The following is a 23887-nucleotide window of genomic DNA, read 5'->3' on the forward strand; positions in this document are numbered from 1 at the left end:
GGGACATCAAATCCAAAATGAAATGTTATAACGATTCACAAGAGTGCACTTTCTTAACACTGCTGCCATTGACTGCTATAGACACGTGCACACTTCTAAGTTCCTATCAGCCTACCTAGGTTTATTATTTGTCTTGCCCAGAATGAAGATATTTAAAGAAGTAAATCATACATATATTGGAAATAATAAAAAAAAAAATTTCCTGAAGTGTTCAGTTTTAAATAAAACCTTAAAAACCATGGTTTGGTAATCTCATGCGTGCAAGTTTTATACATACAAAGAAAGGATTTAGAAAGAAAGATCTGCACTACACTTCTAGATGTGACAAACCAAGTACAGCAGTGGACTTATTTACTGGCACATAATTGTTTTCTGGATAGGTCACAGCAAGTCAAACCACTTCATTATCCAGAACAATACCAGGATACAACAATCATTTCTCCAGCTTTTAACACCTGTTCTTCGAAGCCTTCATTTTTACAGATAGCTCCTTTGAAGCTAAAACTAATAAAAACAAAGCATTGATAGGTTAATATTTGAACCAAAGTCACGTAACAAAATTATCTACGGAGCGATACCTTCATGTGTAAAAATTATGTAATAAAATAAATAATCACTGTAGTTCATAAATACACATTATGATTAAAGGTTACTAAACACAGAGATAAGATTTAACCGAAGGTCACCAAATTGGGATACTATAAAGTATGAAATCATTATTTTGTTGGAAACCAGTGTGATGCAGCATTAGTTGGCAGCCAACAGACTAATAGTGGGACCTTGGATGTTACTTCTTTGGTAATGTTAGATCTTGTACTCTAATCCTATATAGATTACATTTTTTTTAACATGGGGAGAGAAAGACAAATTACCTTTCCTGTTTGCAGGATGAATGGATGTGTGACGAACACCATCCCGTTAATCACTGCCTCACAAATGTATGTGTCTGGTGGCAAGTTTCCTTCAAAGCCATTCTTGTTGTCATATGATGCACTTACTATCCTGGAGTCGTAAGCATTTTTAAAGTCACCTGGGTATTAGGGTCTGTGGTACGACATGGGACAATGGCTGTATCATCTTCTTCTACAAAAATCAGGTTCTCAAACCTCGAAGAGGGGATTAAAGACCATAGCCGAATCTGTGAAATAGAAAAATAATGTGTCTAGATCATGTCACAATAATTCAAAAATGATCTGCAGATTATTTTTAAAGGAACCTTGACAGGAAGCTACAATTATATGATAGAAAATACAAAATATCTTATATGGAACTCGAGTTCGACAGCATTAGCTAAACTTTCTGATGCAGATACACATAAATCACTGTATAAATTGTTATACCCATTTTCCTATAAGTGGCTAAAATAATGTAAATTCCTTTTAGTCTGGATTATAAACTATTTATGATTTTGTTATAATAGTGACAATCTTAAAGGGATTAGTAAGGTCATAATTTAGACATTCATGATTTAGAAAGAGGCATTCAGTTTAAAAGGGACAGTCTACAATAGAATTTTTATTGTTTTAAAATATATATAATCCCTTTTTACCCATTCCCCAGCTTTGCATAACCAACACAGTTATATTAATATACTTTTTACTTTCAGTGATTACCTTGTATCTAAGCATCTTCTGACAGCACCCTGATCACATGACTTTTCATTTATTATCTATTGACTTGCATTTAGTACTGTGTTGTGCTGAAACTTAAATAAACTCCTCGGGTGTGAGCACTAGTGTTATATATATGGCCCACTGAACTAGCAGTCTCCTGTTGTAAAAAACAAATAAAAAAGCATGTGATAACAGGCTGTCTATAGTGGCTTAGAAAAGAAAAAGCAAATAACTCCTGAGTAAAAGTAAGAGAGTTCAACTTAAACACAGCATTGTGGATCCCAAGAATTACCCATGCACAGCCTAGTCAGTTAAAGTTCATAATTTATTTGAAAATAGTAAAATATGGAAACTCACATAGCGGTCAGCAAGATGCATAGGCTGTGCATGGTAATTCTTGGGATCACTCTGTTGTGTCCAAGTTGAACTCTCTTACTTTTACTCAGGAGTTATTTGCTGTTTCTTTTGTTTTGACTCCACACAGCCCACAACCTTCACAGAAGAGAACGTGAGGTCTGGGAGGAGGTAAGTTTGCATGTAGGGACGAGACGCCAACTGCGCCTAAACCAAGGTAATTCATTTGCCTTTCAATCCCCTATGTGATATACCCGGTGCAGCTCGCTGCACACCTTTGTTATATAGTGGCTTAGAAACAGGCAGACATTCAGAGGTTTAAATGTTATAAAGTATATTAATATATCACTGTTGGTTGTGCAAAGCTGGGGAATGGGTAGTAAAGGGGTTATCTATCTTTTTACACAATAACAATTTTAATGTAGGACTGTCCCTTTAAACAACTTTCCATTTTAATTATTTAATTTATCTAGGAAAGCTCAGGTGCAGCAAAGAACCTAGATTCTAGCTGCTGATTGGTGGCTGCATATATATATATATATATATATATATATATATATATATATATATATATATATAGTAGTTTTAGATAGGATAAGCACTCACTGGACTTCAGCCGTCTGTGTTATAAACAATTTTATAGTGACGTTTCGGGACAAAAAAACAGTCCCTTCCTCTGACCTTTGTCCCGACACGTCACTAATAAAATTGTTTATAACACAGACGGCTGAAGTGCAGTGAGTGCTTATCCTATCTAAAACTACTGAAATATCTTTACAGCACCCTGGCGGTTGGCGACAGATGGTGAGAGTGCACACACCAACAAAAAATATATATTATATATATATATATATATTTTTATATATATATATATATATATATATATATATATATATATATATATATATATATATATATATAATATATATACAGTTGCAAGAAAAAGTATGTGAACCCTTTGGAATGATATGGATTTCTGCACAAATTGGTCATAACATGTGATCTGATCATCATCTAAGTCACAACAATAGACAATCACCAGTCTGCTTAAAACTAATAACACACAAAAAATGAAATGTTGCCATGTTTTTATTGAACACACCATGTAAACATTCACAGTGCAGGTGGAAAAAGTATGTGAACCCCTAGACTAATGATATCTCCAAGAGCTAATTGGAGTGAGATGGCAGCCAACTGGAGTCCCAATCAATGAGATGAGATTGGAGGTGTTGGTTACAGCTGCCCTGCCCCTATAAAAAACACACACCAGTTCTGGGTTTGCTTTTTACAAGAAGCATTGTCTGATGTGAATGATGCCTCACACAAAAGAGCTCTCCAGAATACCTACGATTAAGAATTGTTGACTTGCATAAAGCTGGAAAGGGTTATAAAAGTATCTCCAAAAGCCTTGCTGTTTCATCAGTCCATGGTAAGACAAATTGTCTATGAATGGAGAAAGTTCAGCACTGCTGCTACTCTCCCTAGAAGTGGCCCGTCCTGTAAAGATGACTGCAAGAGCCACAGCGCAGACTGCTCAATGAGGTGAGAAGGAATTCCTAGAGTGTCAGCTAAAGACTTACAAAAGTCACTGGCAAATGCTAACATCCCTGGTTAGCGAATCTACAATACGTAAAACACTAACAAGAATGGATTTCATGGGAGGATACCACAGAGGAAGCCACTGCTGTCGAAACAAACCATTGCTGCACGTTTACAGTTTGCACAAGAGCACCCTGGATGTTCCACAGCAAGTACTGGCAAAATATTCTGTGGACAGATGAAAACCAAAGTTGAGTTGTTTGGAAAGAAACACAAAACACTATGTGTGGCAAAAAAGAGGCACAGCACACCAACATCAAAACCTCATCCCAACTGTATGGTGGTGGGGCCATCATGGTTTGGGGCTGCTTTGCTGCGTCAGGGCCTGGACGGATTGCTATCATCTAAGGAAAAATGAATTCCCAAGTTTATCAAGACATTTTGCAGGAGAACTTAAGGCCATCTGTCTACCAGCTGAAGCTCAACAGAAGATGGGTGTTGCAACAGAACAATGACCCAAATCATAGAAGTAAATCAACAACAGAATGGCTTAAACAGAAGAAAATACGCCTTCTGAAGTTGCCCAGTCAGAGTCCTGACCTCAACCCGATTGAGATGCTGTGGCATTACCCTCAAGAAAGCGATTCACACCAGACATCCCAAGAATATTGTCTGAACTGAAACAGTTCTGTAAAGAGGAATGGTCAAGAATACTCCTGGCCGTTGTGCACGTCTGATCTGCAACTACAGGAAACGTTTGGTTGAAGTTATTGCGGCCAAAGGAGGTTCAACCAGTTATTAAATCCAAGGGTTCACATACTTTTTCCACCTGCACTGTGAATGTTTACATGGTGTGTTCAATAAAAACATGGCAACATTTCATTCTTTGTGTGTTATTAGTTTAAGCAGGACTGTGATTTGTCTATTGTTGTGACTTAGATGATGATCAGATCACATTTTATGACCAATTTGTGCAGAAATCCATATCATTCCAAAGGGTTCCACATACTTTTTCTTGCAACTATATATATTATATACCGATTGCATTGGCTTTACCCATGTGTTCAGTTAGAAACCGGTAGTGCTTCCTTCAACCAAATGATACCAACAGAATGAAGCAAATGTGAACATAGAAGTAAACTGGAAAGTTGTTTAAAATGATATGTTCTACCTAACTCATGAAAGAAAATTTGTGATTTCATGTCCCTTTAATAAAATTTACAATCCACTCAGGAAAGCAGCTAAGAGTTAATTGTATTTAAAGATGCTGCAGAAACACCCTTTCAAATGAGTTGGACTCTCTCTCTCTGTCCCATCCCTCACTGGAAGGTTGATTACTGCTGTTGCCTCTTGTTTATATAGCTTTCTATAAAATAGCTATTCCAAATGACAATATAAAAAGTGAATAGCTCAAAATTTCTCAAATTGCCTGTTCGATTCATGACGTTCTTATTTGATTTCTCTAGCTATGATTTAGTAGTCACAGTCAGGGAATTTAGGGTAAGAGACTCAACTATATAGCCCTTACTAACAAAACACCAGGCTGTTTTTCTGTAAAAAAAAAAAAAAAAATTATAATAATTTCCAACTCTAATCATTTTAAAGCCAAAAAGTGAATGTAGAAACATGCTTATAAAACAGTAATGAACAAACCTGGAACATATATGTATATATTAGAGCCTTGAACATCCTCTTCAGTCTGCGTGTGATTGTAATAGCAGGTGTATAGTCCTGTGTCTGTACCAGATGCATTTTTCACCTCAAGCACAGACACAAAAAGGCCACTGTTGTTTTCTTCACTTCGGATTTCTATATTTTCATCTTCAAATGTTGGGAACTGCCAGCTCAGTTCACTCTCTCCTGTACATTTAAGTTCAAATGCAGAATGAAGCAACACAACCATTTCATCCTGTTCAGGGAATATAACGGGTAAGAGAGGTTCTGCGTGACTTCTCCAGAAACCTGTCAAAAGATAAAGTTTAGATTATTACTTTGTATGAACTTACAGAAGGCATTGCTGCCTCCAGAGCTTTCAGCTGCACAGCACATTAACCCATCACAGAACTGGCAGAGGAATACTATATGGGTGGTCATGTGGGGGGCAGTGAAGAGTGCTGAATACTACAATGCCTTTGGCTCTTTCAAATGAAGGAGAGAAAAATGTTTTCAGGAAGGTAAATTCAAGTTTTAGGATAAAAACTGATCCTCTTTAACAGGCCACTTAATTGTATAAATATGCAAAAACATGAATGACAGGAGCGTCACATAGGGAATCAAATGACCCAGTTAAAAGATTTGTGACTTTTCAACTTGAGGACTTATTTCAAAAAATTGAAACGTCTATTCACAGTGTTAAAATGCAGACTGAGACCTCAGATTTGCTCTATAAACTCCCACAAGAGTTTACTGGCCTGCTCACCTCAGTGTTTAGTTAAACAATGTTTACCTTATTAAAAGACCTGATTCAGTCTATACAATGTTTTAAAATTCCCAAATTATTAAAACTACAAGATTCTCCATCTTAAATGCTTCTTACCTCAACCTGTCTTGATGGGCTTTAAATAAAAGTTGGTCATTGTACCTATATATATTATACCTTCTACTCTCCACCACTGAAAAGACCACATCAAATAAAATTAGCTACAAATTAGTTTGTTTTTAGAACTTGTTGAAATGTTTTATTTATTAATTTAGTATGTATAGCACTAATTAATGTGTAATTAGACATTTACAGATTTCCTCTCATGTGAAGATCATCTACCAATCAATTTTCATTATTAATTAATTTTGCACTCTATTATACAAATAGATATTTATAAACAATGGTTATGTTGACAGATTAAAACAATATGCAATATGTCAGCATTGTGTATACCAGCCATTCTTAAAATAATTTTTCAAGGCATTCCTGATACACTTTTGAAAATAAAGTACAGATAAACAATATATATATATATATATATATATATATATATATATATATATATATATATATACATATACATATATATATATATATATATATATATATATATACACAGAGAGAAAGAAAATATTCATAAAAAAACATGAAATAGGTAAATATTTATATATACATATATATATATACATTTATATATATATATATATAGAGAGAGAGAGAGAGAGAGAGAGAGAGAGAGAGAGAGAGAGAGAGAATATTCATAAAAAAAATGAAATAGGTAAATACTGTGTATATATATATATATATATATATATATATATATATATATATATAATATATTTTATATATATATATAAATATATATATATATACAGAGAGAGAAAGAGAGAGAGAGAATATTCAGAAAAAACATGAAATATGTATATATATATATATATATATATATATATATATATATATATATATATATATATATATATATACAGATAGTGGTGGCCAGCAGTAAGAAGGGGCATCCAGGGGTGTATTTTGGTTTATAATCCAGGGTGCCAGGGCCTAATTTTAAGATGCCTTATTAGTGAACTTCAGTGAATTATCTGTTTAGAATAATATAGGGACTAGTGAATACAGAAAGAAACATTTATATAACAATATCGTAACAATATCTCTTACTAATTTTTTATTATAACCTAAATTGTCTTACTAAAATATAGCTTATTACAATCAAAACATATGATCTTACCAAAAAGCAGGATACATCCCAAAATGAGGGATGTCCTTGGAACATGCACCATGGCTGCTGAAACCTGCAATAAGATAAAAACAGAGAATAAATTAAATGTAATACATCTGGTAACAATGAAAGTTGCGTGGGTCACTGACTGTAACGGCTTAGGTTTGGTTTTTATAAGAGATCCAGCCATTTTATTCACAGTAAACTTAGATAATTGACTCAGGTTGTTCATAGATCATATATGCATTAGCCTGAAATTATTCTATAGAGAATAATCACTAAAGTATTTCAGACATCTTCATAATTTTATAATCAGCTATAACACAGAAAAACACTTTTATCATCATAAGTTATTTGTAGTGCGCCAACAGATTCTGCAGCGCTGTACACAGAGGTATGATATGCAGGTAACATTTATAGGGAACAAGAGGGCCTGCCCAGAGTTGCACTGTTGTAAATCAGCTCCTGTAAAAGTGATCTACAAACAGCTGGGTTCCTAGGCTTAAAAGTAATGGGGTTCACAGGAATAACAAAAGAGGGGAGGAAATGAGGTTACAACACTCTATGGGGTCTATTTATCACGCTCCATATGGAGCTTGATGCCCCTGTTTCCGCGCGAGCCTTCAGGCTCGCCGGAAAAAGAAGTTATGAAGCAGCGGTCTAAAGACCGCCACAGCTCCATAACCTGCTCTGAGGCGGCAGACAGAAATCGACAGAAATCAACCCGATCCAATACGATCGGGTTTATTGACACCCCTTGCTAGCGGCCGCGAATCTGCAGGGGGCGGTATTGCACCAGGAGTTCACAAGAACTGCTGGTGCAATGATAAATGCCGAGAGCGTATGCTGTCGGCATTTAACGATGTGCAGCGGACATGATACGCTATATCGGATCATGTCCACTCGCACAATCATAAATATGCCCCTATATCTCTCTTGTACTGAAAAGTAAACTCACACCTCAGATGATAACTTTAGTACTAATTGCATAATTAATGAGGTTATTAAAAGGTCAACCATTTTTATCTTACTGTATTTAGGAATACACATAAACATGAACACAAGGCCAGGCTACTTTTTTTTAACTATTTCTGAATTTGCACCTTAATCTGAAGCATTTTAAAAAAAATAAGGTTACAGATTTTGCTTTATTTAATAGTACAAAATAAATAATTGGGTAATTTTTGAAGAAAGGTTGAGTATATATATGTGTGTTTTAGTAAGTGCTTTCCATTATATACCTAGTAGAAAACTTGTATTTGTATATAAATGCTCAATTACCTGATGACAACTCTAACAAAACTACTATAGGAGAAACAGAAACCTCCACAAGATAAAATGGTGGTTTATTCATGATACAAACATGCATTTCTCAAAGAACCCAAAGAAATTGTGACATCTCTTGTTTTAGAAGGAATACAATATATTTTGTGTCTCAGTAGTACACTGAATGGATTGTATTACACATGGACCTAGCAAATACGTATTTCTTTAAAGCAGGGTGAAATATCTGTTTTTGTGATAAAAATGCCCAACTAGACTATTTCATTAAAGGCAAGTTGGGTGCAACCAGCTCACACAACCCAAGCTGAATCAGATTGCTTCTGCTAGAAATGCAGCTGATTTGCTATCACAAGTATATTTTAAATGAGCATTTGTTTGTTTGTTTTTACAAATTTCAAAATGTATTTCAATTTGCCTGACCCTGTATCATGTGACAGCCATCAGCCAATCATAGACTCATATATGTATACACTGTGAACTCTTGCCCAGTAGTAGCTGGTGTCTCAGAAAGTGGACATATAGAAATACTTTGAACAATTTGATAATGGAAGCAAATTTGAAAGTTAGATTTTAAAACTGTGTGCTCTATCTGAATCATGTATGTTTATAGGGACAGTCTAGTCAAAATTGAACTTTCATTATTCAGATAGGGCATGTAATTTCAAATAACTTTCCAATTTACTTTTATCATAAAATCAGCCTTGCTCTCTTGATATTCTTTGTTGAAAGCTAAACCTAGGTAGGCTCATATGCTAATGTTTAAGCCCTAGAAGGCTGCCTCTTGTCTTTTTGACATTTTGACATTTTTTTATAGCTAGAAAGTGATAGTTTGTGTGTGATATATATATCTCTGATGAAGCGCATGTGAGCATGCGGGAAACGCGTCAGATCCAACCCTGCACACTGTGACTGTGTATCTCACCTAACTGTTCATTAAAATAACCACTTTGGAACCAGAGTTTGCAGTACCTTGTTTTTCTTCTTCCTAATACTATATATATATGTATATGTATATGTATATGTATATATATATATATATATATATATATATATATATATATATATATATATATATATATATATATATATATATATATATATATATATATATATATACAGAGTTATGACCAAACCAGAATAATCAACAACAATAAAGTTTACAATACACACTGAAGCATTTGGTTTGCTGTTAAACCATTGAGAGAAAAAAAAAACTTTGAAAATAAGAGCTGTTTATGTATTTGAAATGTTTATATATAGGATACAAATAATTTAATTATTAGCAAGTTAGCAAAGTGTACAGGGTTTAATAACTGTAAGTAAGAGTGAAGATCTAAAATTACTATTATTATAAAATATGTGATTTTGGTTAAACAGGTACATTTACAAACTTGCAATGCAATTGTAAATCAGAGCATCAGAGATATTGGGCAGAAAACATAAAAACTAATGTGATATAACATAAATACAGATATAAACGTGAGTTGCTATAAAAAGACACCTAATGCTGCCTTTTGGGTTTTGTGTCCCCAGATACCCAGACTTCACGTTATCAGTGTCTGAAGGTCCCTTTGTTAGTGATATCTGGGAGTCTGTGGTTAGGACAAAGGAAAACCTTCTGCATATTGGAAATGTTAAGGGCTCTAGGGATTGCTATGTTTAGCACATTTGGTAAAAACAGACATGTGGTGAGATAGCTGCCTATCAGAGAGAGGTGTCTCATGCACTTCAAAGGGATGCCAGCTCCTGCCTCCTTTATCACTCAGCTTCTCGGCAGGGGTCAGTCTCAGTGGTCCCCTCATGCACAACTGCCAACCGGATCTTGTAACTATTAATCCCATTATCTATAAATGTACCTATAACGCCCTTTATCACCACCAATAACTATGTATGCAAACCAGCCATAATACTTATTGTTAATCATTAATACAAATATAATTCTAACACAAATGTATTAAACATTGTAATGCTTATATTTATTTAACCTGGCAAAAAGTTGTTTTAAACGAAAATGACTGCTGCTTTAGTGGTAATCTTTTTATGTTAGTGTTTGTTGTCAGATGACAAGGCCATTTGTAGTAGACGTGTCACATATCTCCTGTTCCCCCATCCTTTATCCATTGCTTTCAGCGGTACCATTCAAATAAAACTATAATTGATGTACTTTCTGTATATTAAAAAATAGTGTTCCCTACCTTAAAGTTGTGTAAATATAAAGAAACCATTTAAACGTACAACATTCGTGTTTGGTTTTGAGTACCGTATATAAATAAGCAAGAATAAATACGTGTCAGTAATATCTTTATTTCACCACTAGAGGTCACAGTTACCCTTTCAACTGCACAACTGTACCTACTTTGAAAGATGCAACATTTCAATACAGTCGACTCCAAATGTGTTATTGTTGAACCAAACAGATAATCCCTTTATTACAGATATTTCCCAATTTTGAATAACCAACGCTGCTTTATTAATATAGTCTGTGATTACCTTGTATCTAAGCCTCTCAGAATGTCCCTTATTTCAGACTTGCATTTTAACCAAGCAGTGCTGAATCATAAATAACTCATTGGTAGTGAGCACAAGATTAGCTATATGGCACATACGAATTAGCACTGTCTAGCTGTGAAAAACAGTCAAAATGCACTAAGATAAGAGGTGGCCTTCAAGGGCTTAGACATTAGCATATGACCTACCTATGTTTAGATTTCAACAAAGAATACCAAAAGAACAAAGCAAATTTGATAATAAAAGTAAATTGGAAAGTTATTTAAAATGACATGCCCTTTCTGAATCATAAAAGTTTAATTTTAACTTGACTGTCCCTTTAAGGGTCCGTTCTTGAGCGAAAAAAACTCAAACCTTTATCCTTTAGGTGTCAGAAATAAAGGTAAACTTCCGATACAAACACATTTTAAGTAACCACATGCTTGTAGCCCATACTAAGTACAATTACATCAAAATAATAACACTAAAGCAACACATCAATCTCTGCAGTTTTTACTGATTTTCTAACATATAGTTTCCTATATATTATAGAAACCACTGCACATTTAAAAGAGCAATATTATGATACAGCCTACATTTAATCTCTTTTTTGTTGTACTACAGCTTTATTTATTTTATTTATACCAATTAGTGATTTGTAAAATCTTAAAATTTTATTTCATATTCATACTTCTTTTTTGTACTCTGGAAAAAAAATCTTAAAATATCAACGTGAAAAGGGTCCCCCTCCCCACAAAAAAAAACAAAACAAAAAACAACCCAACAGATTTTAGATATAAAAATAAGATTAAACCGATGTTGATACCCCAATGTGGTAAGAGATGCCCCATACAAGACCCAGTTGGTATTTATAAAAATTAAGGAATTATTTGTGTTCCTGAAACACAGACATTAATAACTATTTCCCAAACTAATAAAAGTTGAAAACTTACAGATCTGATCAATTCAAAGATTTTGTACTGAAAATGTGATAAACTTTTTACATGAGAATATACTGGAAATATTATTAATCATCTTAATATTATAAATCATCTTAATAGTATAAATCATCTTAATATTATAAATCATCTTTAAATTGCCTTTCATGTCACTTACTGAATTTGAGCAGTAAATAAATGTTGCCAAACGACAAAATATATATTAATATTGTAAAGACAAAATTTAGCGTAGAAACAAGTCAACAGTCATAAAAATATCTAATAGCCAAGAAATAACATGAAATAAATATATACAGAAAATTGTAGCTATTGTCTCATGTACATTTTATATTAAACAAGGTACAATTATTTGTAAAATCAACGAATATATTGTACCCTGGTGCTTATTTTCAATTTTATTTGAAGAGCAGTTTAATATTTTAAAGTAAAATTGTAATTCAAGTAAAAAAAAATGTAATATGTTAAGTTATACTTAAAGATTGTTAAATCCATACCAATTTAATAGAGATATACAATGGATAGACAGACAGACAGATACAAATTAATTAGATAATAGAAGGATGTGTTCAAAGTAGTATCTATTTCATTATCAGATTAAAGTAAATTAATTATTTTAATTAAAAATAGATTTATATTCAGCTGATCAGCAAGTTTATCAGGAGATACTAAGTATTACTTTCATAGTAACAAAAAAATAAATACAGTATTTTAAATATTCATTTTGGCATTGCAAACTGCAATCAATGCAGGCAAATCGTTAAAGCTGAATATATATATATTTATAATTACAATTAAAATAATAGAAAGTACAAATAATACAAATTAAATGATTTAGGTTCCTCTAATATTGAACATGATATAAATAAATGTACCTCAAAAGAGCACGTAACAAAGTATAAAATACATTTCTAATAGAAGACGCATATTCACAGTATTAGTAGTATTAGTAGTATTGGTATTATTATTGCTACTACTAGTAAAATAATAATAATAGTAATAATAACAACATAATTGTAGAAATAAGCTTTAAAATAATTGCATAATAATTGAAATTAAAAATAAGAATATGGCTGAAGCAAAAAAAAAATACGGTAAGTTATTTACAATTGGTGAACTTTGTGAGTTTTTTTTTTTTTGGGGGGGGGGGGGTGTTCTGTGTGGGTCTTTTATTTACCAATACTGTTGTTTGTGTTCGGTTCTATCTTACACATTTACTACAATTCTTTCATTATCAGAGGAGTACCAGTAACTTTGTGCAGTTACATATATATTTGTCCACTAGGGGTCACCAAAACACCAAAGATACATACTAGAAAAAAGTTTCTACTCAAAGCTCTTGGGAATCTCCTAGCTCTGGCTCCAACTTTATCCATCTAATACATAATAGAGGCACCACCCAAATGATCTGCCTGTTTTATCTTTGTGTCAGACTGCACAAACCCTGTCTGAGCAATTTGTTTTTCTTACTTCTATCAGACACTGTTGTGTGTGTGTGTGTGTGTGTATATATATCAATCTACCTATATATATATATATATATATATATATATATATATATATATATATATATATATATATATATATATATATATATATATATATATATATATATATATATATATATATATATATATATTTATATATATATATACGCACACACATATGAAATGGTATCTATAACATCCAGTGATTACATGAATAATGATGTATTGATTAATTATCCCTCTGTACATGACAACATTGGGATATGCACACGTGTTCAGCAGAGTTTATAAGGACAGGACCAATGTATCTGTGCTTATGCTGGGCTCACCTCTGGGCACATCTGGATGGAGGAGGGGTGCTTGGGAATGAATTATACCTTCTGCATAATGTTTTCCATAAGGGGCTTCTGGCGTCCCCCACCCTATCACTATGTGGCAATCTGCACAGCCAACTTTGATAGTATCACTGTGTTTACATATGGAAAAAATGTTTCCAATTAAGAACACAAAAGCCTGAACTTCTTTAGAGGTTATGTTGTTTACCAGGGGCAATAAGAAAATATTCAATATAAAAAAACATTTAGAAGTTACAGTGAACATCAAACTGCACCAATAAACAGCAAGAAATTCGTAGGGTTTTTTGCAAACAATATACATGAACTGCATAATAACTGAATGCCACAAATGAAGACATTATTATGAATATAATTACAGCTTAATCAACCGAGAGCTCTAGAGCCAGACTAAAACAATACAAGTTGTTTACAGGTTTCAGTTATTTAGAGACAAGTACCCTGGCAAATATTACATTAATCACAAACAGTTTCACTTTCTGTCTCATCTAAACTTGTTATTCTCTCATTCAGCTAACAACTCACAATGGGCAGCTATGTTTTTACTTCCTAGTCCCATAAAACACTACAAGGCTCTGCAGCAGAACAAGGCAGGCTGTGCTGTGTAAGGAGAAAGCTATGGGTGAGAGGTGTGAATGGATATTTGCCTGAAATTATTATTGTCCAAAAGCAGGAACACAGAATGATTGCATTGTGGTCTGCAAAGGATGATTTTATTAACACCTGTTCTGTGTCTCACTGTCACTGACCCCTTTATTTGCCTTATCTAGACGTATCTATTTATTTATGCCTTGGTACCTAAGTGTGGTACAATGCTATTCACTCAGTTGCATATATATATATATATATATATATATATATACATATACTGTCTGTGTGTATATATATATATGTGTGTGTGTGTGTACATTCTATATGTACACAAATAAACACGTATACACTTAGCGCACAAACTGTTGCATATACACCTGGAAGTGCAATATTCCTCATAAAGCTTTAAAAGTTAAGTATTCAAAAAATGTGTTTGAAAATATAAGTTTGTTATACATCATATTCCTCCCTGGTAACATTATGTATTATATTATGCTATGTGCTTGACAAAACAAGCTGTTCTGTAATTGTATTTGGATCTTCATCCATAGGAAGAGAATCCAAAATTGTTCAGAAGATCTTAGAGAAGCCAATAACTCTGGCTACTTTCTGTAGATCCTCTGCCAATGTTAATATAAATCTTAGGGTTGATCTATAAAAGAGAAATTACCCAGTTCTAACTGTAGATAGGAGGATCTCTGGTCTATTAGCTGTCTGGCTGTATCTACTGAGGTCTTCCATTCCATTGTTACATATTTATAGTGAGTTGATAGAATTACCATTTAGCAACTGATTTCCTCTGTTGCACCGCAGGGGACGCGAGATCTACTGACTATTTCATGAGCTGGTTTGTTCTAATCCTTTCTCTCCTTTGACTCCTGGTAATTGTTATAAACAACCAACATTGCAATAGGTTGCAAACATGTGGTGTTAAAGTAAAAGGGCTGAGAAAGAACAACATTGTCCAAAGAAATGTACAAAGCATAAAATCCCCCTCAAATGACTCAGGAATGAGGGTTATAAACTCATCCAGACAAGGAAAACAAGTCAATAAAGCGAGGAAATTACACTAACACGTGTTCTATACTGACTGTAAATATATATATATATATATATATATATATATATATATATATATATATATATATATATATATATATATATATATATATATATATATATATATATATATATATATATATATATACATAAACACACACATACAACAAAAGTAACATCCCTACAGATAAAGACAAATATATATTCTTACCTCCATTTCCGTTTCGAATATAAAATATACCCCAAGTAAATATCACTATTTACTTGCCAAATATATTATCCTTTGTTCAGTTGAAAAGAAATCCCAATTCCTTCCCTCTAGTAAAATTCATCTAAAGATCATACGGTTTGCAAAAGTGTTTCAATCCATTCAAAAGAAATCCAAAAATTCCGAGAGACCTCGGTTCCAATTCTGAATTCCAGAAATCCAGGAATGATGAGAGACCCTTCCCCTTCCAAATGTGGTTGTGATTAGTGGCAAATCTTGAGTGCCCCAAAGGAGAAACATAAGCAAGTCCCATCCCAGGGACCCTCAGGCAGAAACCAACCAGTCCTTCCTGAGAGCACCAACCCTGTCTACTTGTCTCCAAACAGGCAATCCCCCATTGTATATCCAAGGTGTATGGTGATGACCATCTGCGGTTCTCTCAGCATCTTCTAGCAGTAGGCTCCTCCATCAGCAAAAGTGGTTCCTCGAACTTCTCATCCATCCAAATGCAAAGTCTAACCTATACCCACAATATAAATGTATGACCTAAATACACTACTAAAGTTTCTCTATCACCAGTGCATTGTAATTTAGCACCACATTTTTTTTATAGTTATAAGTTTTACCGGAAAAAAAAAAATGCAGGCACTAAATATATTTGATTTTTTTTTAAATATCTCCAATAAACCCTTAAAGCTCTGATGCGCATAGGATAACACTATGATAATCAGCCTATACCTAAGTATTCAGGCATATAAGAAAGACTATGATCTGCTAATGTAATTCAATAGATTTTAAATAAATGTATACTTTATAAACCAGGTAACACTTTCACTTATTGATCCTATAATATATGTTATAAGTTACCCTTACCTTTGCCAGTATATGTTATATGGAATAAAAAAATATATACAGAGAAAAAGAAAAATATATCCTCAGACTTTACTCTTCAGCTCCCTCCTAGTTTCAACTGTAATAGACTCCAACCCCGCGTCTTGTAATTGATTCAGTGTTGTAGTCCATCCTTCCAAAAGTAATCATCTGCTTAAAGTAAATAGCTGTCAGGAAATGAAGCCCTCCTCTGACTCTTTCATAATAAGAGTACTGCAGTTTTTTTGGTGCAGATAACTCTAGTATGGTCAGACTTTTATACACACAGACTTAGGTTTAACCCCTTAGAATCAAGAGAAAACTGTAACATCTCAGTGTGGTGTAAGCAGTTTTTTTGGGGTGTATTTTCCAATGTTGTTAAACCAAATAGCAGAAAAGCAACGTAAAGTGATTGTTATATATCAGAAAAAAGCTGATAAATATTTCCAGAAACATGAAAAAAAAAGTTGTAAACCCTAAATCACTTTATCCTTGTACATTCATGGGGTCATAGATTCCGGCATAATCAACAAAGAAAAACCACATTTTATAGCAGATTATACATTTAGAATTGATAAACAGTAAAGCTTATTTTTTAATAGAACACAATATGCTTTTTGTTAGATGTTTTATTATTAATTATTATTATTATTATTATTATTATTATTATTATTATTATTATTATTATTATTTATTATTATTAAAAATAATAATAAAAAATTATATTATTATTATTGTTATTATGTAATCTATAAATTAAAGAAAAACTGTAATGCATCATTCTAATGATCAGACACATCATTACTCTTCAGTATATGCTAATCTGCTATATTATTCTAGTTTGAACGAGTCCTGCATTTTCACAGCCTTGAGACTTGAATGGCTGTTACAAGTATTTCCCAGCTTTTGCTAGCAGGGGGCAGTGTTGGCTCAAGTAAAGATCCTTTTCTAAACTAAACCATCCCCCCGAAAATGGGTTATTATGATTATATCCATGTGTTGTGAAATACATAGATTTAAGACTTTTGAGTGCAAATGTCTTCCCCTGTATTTTGCCTAGTTTTGCAGTTTAAAATGAATTCATGAATTACATATTGTGTTTGAAAACTTTAATCCCTTGTCTACAATAGAGAATTGAAAAACATGCAATATACTGTAGCAAAGAGAAGTTCTAGACATTGCAAATAGAGACTCTCTCCCCCCCCCCCCTTTCTCTCTTTCTTCTCTATCTCCTCTCTCTCCCCCTCTCTCTTTATTCTCTCTCTTCTCTCTCTCTTCTCTCTCTCTCTTCTCTCTCTCTCTCATCTTTCTTTCATCTCTCTATCTCTTCTTTATTTCATATATCTCTCTCCTTTCATCTCTCTCTCTTCTTTCTTTAATCTCTCTCTCTCTCTTCTCTCTCTCTCTCTCTCTCTCTCTCTCTCTCTTATTTCTTTCATATATCTCTCTCTCTTCTTTCATCTCTCTCTCCTTTCTTTAATCTCTCTCTCTCTTCTTTCTTTCATCTCTCTCTTCTTTCTTTCATCTCTCTCTTTCTTGGTGATGGATGCTATTGGAGAAAAAAAACTTCATGAGCAATATTGAAGTCTACAAATATTTTAAAGTTTCTGTTATTTCATAGAGAATATCAGGATATATCTATAAGCTCAGCTTAGAGGGAGCCTATAATATTTTTCTCCATGGCTAGAATATAGCCAGCAGCTTTTTGTTTGTTCTGCACTAATACATCAGATTGGGTGACTGCTCAGCCTCACTATTGCTTCCATATGTTCCTTCAGGAAATCATTGGAGGCTAATATATGAACAGTCTCTTGTTAGGAATGTTAACAGGATACCGTAATGCTTCTAGATGACTAGCAGAGACACAGCCATGTAAAAGTACAATTCCTTGTTAATGTAAAAGTATAATTCAACATTAAATAGTATTAAACTAGTTATGTGTGTGACAATTTACTAAGCAGTAGTCTAATGATCACACAAATTAGACATGAAATCCCCCAAACATAAACTGCTCTGCTTAGTTAGTTTAGTTCTAAACAGAATCCCATCTGCTATATGTATTTAACACATGCTAAATTGTTAGACACCTATGTCCCCACTCACCCCGTGTTGGTACTGCCCACAGAGATGCATATGTGCCAACCATCCAATAATCAACTGCTGCAAGGAAGGGTTCCTCTGCAGTCACTGTTGGACAAGCACATAAGCTTTTCTGAGGGTGGTGTACAAGTGTCCAAATACAAATTGTCTATATGACCAACCTTTTATCAGGAGTTAAACGTACAGGCAGAAAATGTAAGTAGGAATTGTAATAAAGAAGTCAATTATTGTATACAGTTATGTAAAGAGGCCACCGTTCCACAAAGGATACTAAGAGAAAAGAGGATAAAGGACCACCAAACACAGAACAGCATAAACAGAAAAAGACAATGCAACTTTCAAATGAGTAGCAGATTTCTTTCTGACAATTTTTAAAGTTAGTTAAAGGGACACTGAACCCAATTTTTTTTTCTTTCCTGATTCAGATAGAGCATGACATATATATAATTCTATGCATTTTGTGATTGATTGATGGCTGTCACATGATGCAGTGGGAATAAAAAAATTAAAGGGACACTGAACCCAATTTTTTTTCTTTCGTGATTCAGATAGAGCATGCAATTTTAAGCAACTTTCTAATTTACTCCTTTTATCAACTTTTCTTCATTCTCTTGGTATCTTTATTTGAAATGCAAGAATGTAAGTTTAGATGCTGGCCCATTTTTGGTGAACAACCTAGGTTGCTCTTGCTGATTGGTGGATACATTCATCCACCAATAAAAAAAAAGTGCTGTCCAGTGTTCTGAATAAAAAAAAAAAGCTTAGATGCCTTCTTTGTCAAATAAAGATAGCAAGAGAATAAAGAAAAATTGATAATAGGAGTAAACTAGAAAGTTGCTTAAAATTGCATCTAAGCTTTTTTTTATTCAGAACTCTGGACAGCACATTTTATTGGTGGATGTATTTATCCACCAATCAGCAAGACCAACCTAGGTTGTTCACTAAAAATGAGCCGGCATCTAAACTTACATTCTTGCATTTCAAATAAAGATACCAAGAGAATGAAGAAAAGTTGATAATAGGAGTAAATTAGAAAGTTGCTTATAATTGCATGCTCTATCTGAATCACGAAAGAAAACAATTTGGGTTCAGTGTCCTTTTAATTTTTTTATTCCCACTGCATCATGTGACAGCCATCAGCCAATCACAAAATGCATAGAAGTATATATTGTGAATTCTCAGAAAGTATGCAAATATAAAGATTGTGCACACTTAGATAATGGAAGTGAATTGGAAAAATTGTGTGCTCTATCTGAATCATGAAAGTTTAACTTTGACTTAGGTGTCCCTTTAATTCGATAACAGAAGTACATTGGAAAGATTTTTAAAATGTTAGGGTCTGTCTAAATTCTGAAAGTTTAACTTTGACTCCTATGCCCCTTTAAACCGGGCTTCTACAAATTGGTTAAAAGTCTACTTATTTTCTGAAAGTCGACTTGTTTAAAAAGAAATCAAACTGTGACTGAGTTGAAAATCACCCCAGTGTGACTGAATTACAAACTTACTAAACTCAAATCTCTTTTATTTTTTAACTGATTTGGGCCCAATGTTCTAATGTTGAAATGTTACCAGTATTATGAAGCCTCGGGTAAAATACTTTATAGGTAGTTTTTACCCTAAGAAGAGTGTGCTTTGCAAAAGGGTTTTGCCTGTATGTGAAGTAGATACATACATTACAAAATGGGTCACATTAAAATAAAACATATGAAAGAAATAAACTAAGTTTAGAAATGAAAAGGCATTTTGTAAAAAAATGTAACAAAATTGTCCTGCAAAAAATCCTATTTTATGGAAAAAAATTAAATTTGTATTGAATTTACACAGGAAAATTAACACAGTTGAAATTGTTCACATGCAAAAAATGCTGTTAAATTTTTACTCAGAATATAAAATTCAGTGTATTGTTTTCCTTTTGGAAAATGGATTTTCTTGAAGGGACTTCCGGTGGCGGCCGTCTAACAGGTCTCAAATTTGCTGGCTCTCAGGGAAGTTTCTGGCATCCAGTTCGCTATATCAGATTTGATCATTGAGCACACAAGGCATTTAGTTTGGTTTTCACTAAACATGTGGAGCGCTAAAAAATTCATTTCGTTTCTCTGAATATTAACCTGCTGCGCTATTCAGTATTTGCTTAATTTTATACAAAACAAATAGATTTCATTAAACCAATGTAAACGTTCCTTTGCTGCAGGTGAAAAAGTTCACATGTAGGGTTATAAACTTAGTTCTAGTGCGCTGGAGAGCCGCACTTATCCCGAGCCTTCTTCTTAGAGCCACGTGCTAACAGAAGGCTTAGCAGAGCGGGTCTCAGGGCCTGTGATGAAAAGACTTTTTCTTTTAACCCCTTGAGTGCTAACGACGGCTCTGAGCTGTCGCAGAGTTTCTCACTCAGGTGCTAACGACGGCTCAGAGCCGTCGCTAACACTCTCCCACCTTGAGGGAGATCTGGGGGCTCCCACCCACTCCTACCCCGGCAATCGTGCCTGTAGAGTGACAGGCATCGCTGGGGCTTCCCGTTTTGCGTGGTGACATCACGCGTAATGACGTGATGACGTCACCGCGCAACTTTATGTAAAAAAGACAATGGACATTATAGGGAAAGGGGGCATGCTGCTTAGAAGCCTGTATCTCAGGCATCTAAGCAGCTACAGACCCCCAAGACCCAGCATTGGAAAGGTAATCGCCTAACCTTTCCAATGGTATAAGTATTGGGGATCTGGAAATAAAAGAAAAAAAAGTAAAAAAAAAAAATTAAAAATGTAAAATTAAAAAAAACCTCAAATGTGCTTAGCACCCAGGTGGGAAAGTGCTTAGCACTCAAAGGGTTAATGCACGCTCTGGCCGTGCTAAGCCTCCAGCTGCTGTTATCATGGCTCGGGACTTTAAGAAGAAGGGTCAAGATTAGTGCGGCTCTCTAGCTTGCTAGTCAGTTAAGTATTTCATCCCTATAGGTAATGTAAAGAAAACAAACAAATACTGACACATTTTATCGGTTCTCTTTAAATGTAGCTGGTGCATTTGTTCAGATATGCGTTTTGTATAATTTGCATTCTTAACAAAATGAATGCACATATCTAGTTTTCACCTTATCTCTCTAAAGGAAATAGTGGGAAAGTTGGGGCTTGGTAATCACCATATTACCATACTATATATATTAAAAAGTCATTATTAATGTAGTATTCACACATGCTCAGTTTAGGGACAGAGCTCTGATGGTCATGCTGAGGTTCTGGTTGTCACTCATATGAAGTGTTAATAGAGATAGCTTTGTTACCAGTGGCATCTCCAAGGCCATAATAGTTGAAACATTACATGCTACAACAATCTACCCTGCACTACTGTGTGTTTATCCCCTGAAAAGGAGTTAAACACACAGTAGAATTGCCACTCAGAACCCACAGAGCGTGGTTTGCTCTAAGCAGAAACTGCCACCTATTAAGTCAGCCAGGGTAGTTGCACATCTGAGTCGTGCGACTAGTGCTGCTGTTTGGATCAACAGCGGGTCCTGCTCATGATCAGCAGTGGGCCCTGAGTGGCAATTCTACTTTGTGTTTAACTCCTTTGCGTTATAGAATCTAGAGTTTCATTACATAAGGATGGTTAAATATTTTAAATCAAGCATCTTAACGCAGCCAGATCTTTTTAAGATCCACGTATAATTTTCATAGTCAGATCAAAGTGTTCTATAAGCGCATTCACTGCATTTGGTGATGAGTTAAGTGTTGTGCTTGAGCACAATCCAAATTTACCACTGTAAAATGCTTTTCAGACCTCAAGTAAACCATTATCATTTGTTAGTTTGTGTAAAAATATACATGAAAATAACATGGAAATAAAGGTTTTAAAGTTATATATATAGACTCAATACTTATGAAACAGGTTATCAATAAAAAAGATTTCTCGTACAATTAAATGGGCAGGCCCGAACTTAGCATAGGGCATACAGGACATTTAATTTGCCATGTAGGCCAAGGCCAGTTGCAGGCCAGAACTAGTTGCCTTAGCCCTGCCCAGTTGCCAGCATTATTATTAGTGCATGACGCAAGGCCAGCCCTATTCTGCCTCTTACTGCCTTGCTGTGTCTGGGAACCATGTCAGGGCCAGTCCCACCCTCTGCCCCAATTTGTAAACCACAGGGCCAGAGACCAGCCCTATTTCCGTTCAGTCAGTAGAATGTGCACGCTCCATTTTTCTCAAAGACAATTACTGGGATACTCCTTCCCCCAATATTTTTTTAGAATTATATTATTAGATTGTATTAAAAAAAAGTGCCAGATAGTTGTTATTTAGGCACCCTACAACCCAAATGCATCCATTAATCACCCCTTTAAATTGTAGCTTTCCAGCCCCAGCTGCTGCAGCCCACCGGGAAATCTCCTGGTATCCTGGTAGGCAAATCCGGCCTTGGTAAACCAGCTCAAACAGGGTCCCACTCCCCCAGAATAACAAAGCCAGGCAATGTAAGCTTCTAAATGACTCCCTGCAGAGCTCTCCTCTGATGGATTTGCATTCAGAGCAGGATTGGTCTGAGACAGCTAGAGCCTTATACCTGGGTAGGTAAGTAGTATGCATGGATTATTGCTACTCATATTGAAATAGCACTGTTCTTGGGGTCTGCATGTGTCGTATTACATAGGGGCCAATTATCTAAACATCACTGGTTCTGACGTGGTTTTTCACACTGACCCTGGCAGGGGCTGCCCTAGTGGAATTTTCTTTAAAAAGGGGCAGTCCCTAAGAGGGCAAGATGTCTCCTATAGAAAGCAATGGAACATGTGTCATATGTCTTATTTATATTGGGGCTTATTATCTAAACATCACTGGTTCTCATGTGGTTTTTCACACTGACCCTCGCAGGCTGCCCTGTTGAAATTTTCTTGAAAAAGGGGCAGTCCCTGAGAGTGTCGAGATGTCTCCTATAGAAAACAATAGAACATGCTGGAAAGGGACACTTCGCTGTATAGAGCAAAGTTAGCAGTAAGCAGGGGGCACACATTAAAAATGAAATCCTGCATAAAAAAATTAACACATAGTGCTACTTTCTGCGCATAGCATCTTACAATCGCCTCTGTTTTCGTACGCATGTGTTTTTCTATTAGGGAATTAAGTATTTTGCCTATTTTATCACAACCTTTCCACCTTTAAGTGTGTGTGAAATAACAGTGAGATCTGTAGGTCAGAAATGTTTAGATAATTACACTTGGATTTGAGAGAAAATTTCATAGACGCCTATTGAACGCCCATGTTTAGCCCATTTTATGATAAAACAACAATTATGCTTTGTATTTTGTACTTATAAGTATGAATTTCTTTGTGTTTTCTGCACACCC

The 23887-nt window shown here is 34.5% G+C and overlaps 1 protein-coding gene across 1 annotated transcript in view; it reads right to left on the bottom strand.

Moving 5' to 3' along the window:
- Window positions 1-16612, bottom strand: part of PDGFRA (platelet derived growth factor receptor alpha) — a 50605-nt gene extending 33993 nt beyond the window's left edge. Inside the window, 7 exon segments of the mRNA XM_053700263.1 lie at window positions 677-698; window positions 873-1027; window positions 1030-1138; window positions 3884-3891; window positions 5160-5468; window positions 7172-7235; window positions 16461-16612. Of these exon segments, the coding sequence (XP_053556238.1) occupies window positions 677-698; window positions 873-1027; window positions 1030-1138; window positions 3884-3891; window positions 5160-5468; window positions 7172-7223 (655 nt within the window). The 5' untranslated portion in view covers window positions 7224-7235; window positions 16461-16612.
- Between the last annotated feature and the right edge of the window lie 7275 nt (window positions 16613-23887).

Source organism: Bombina bombina, chromosome 2 (assembly GCF_027579735.1).
Source record: "Bombina bombina isolate aBomBom1 chromosome 2, aBomBom1.pri, whole genome shotgun sequence".
In the NCBI taxonomy this organism is placed as follows: domain Eukaryota; kingdom Metazoa; phylum Chordata; class Amphibia; order Anura; family Bombinatoridae; genus Bombina; species Bombina bombina.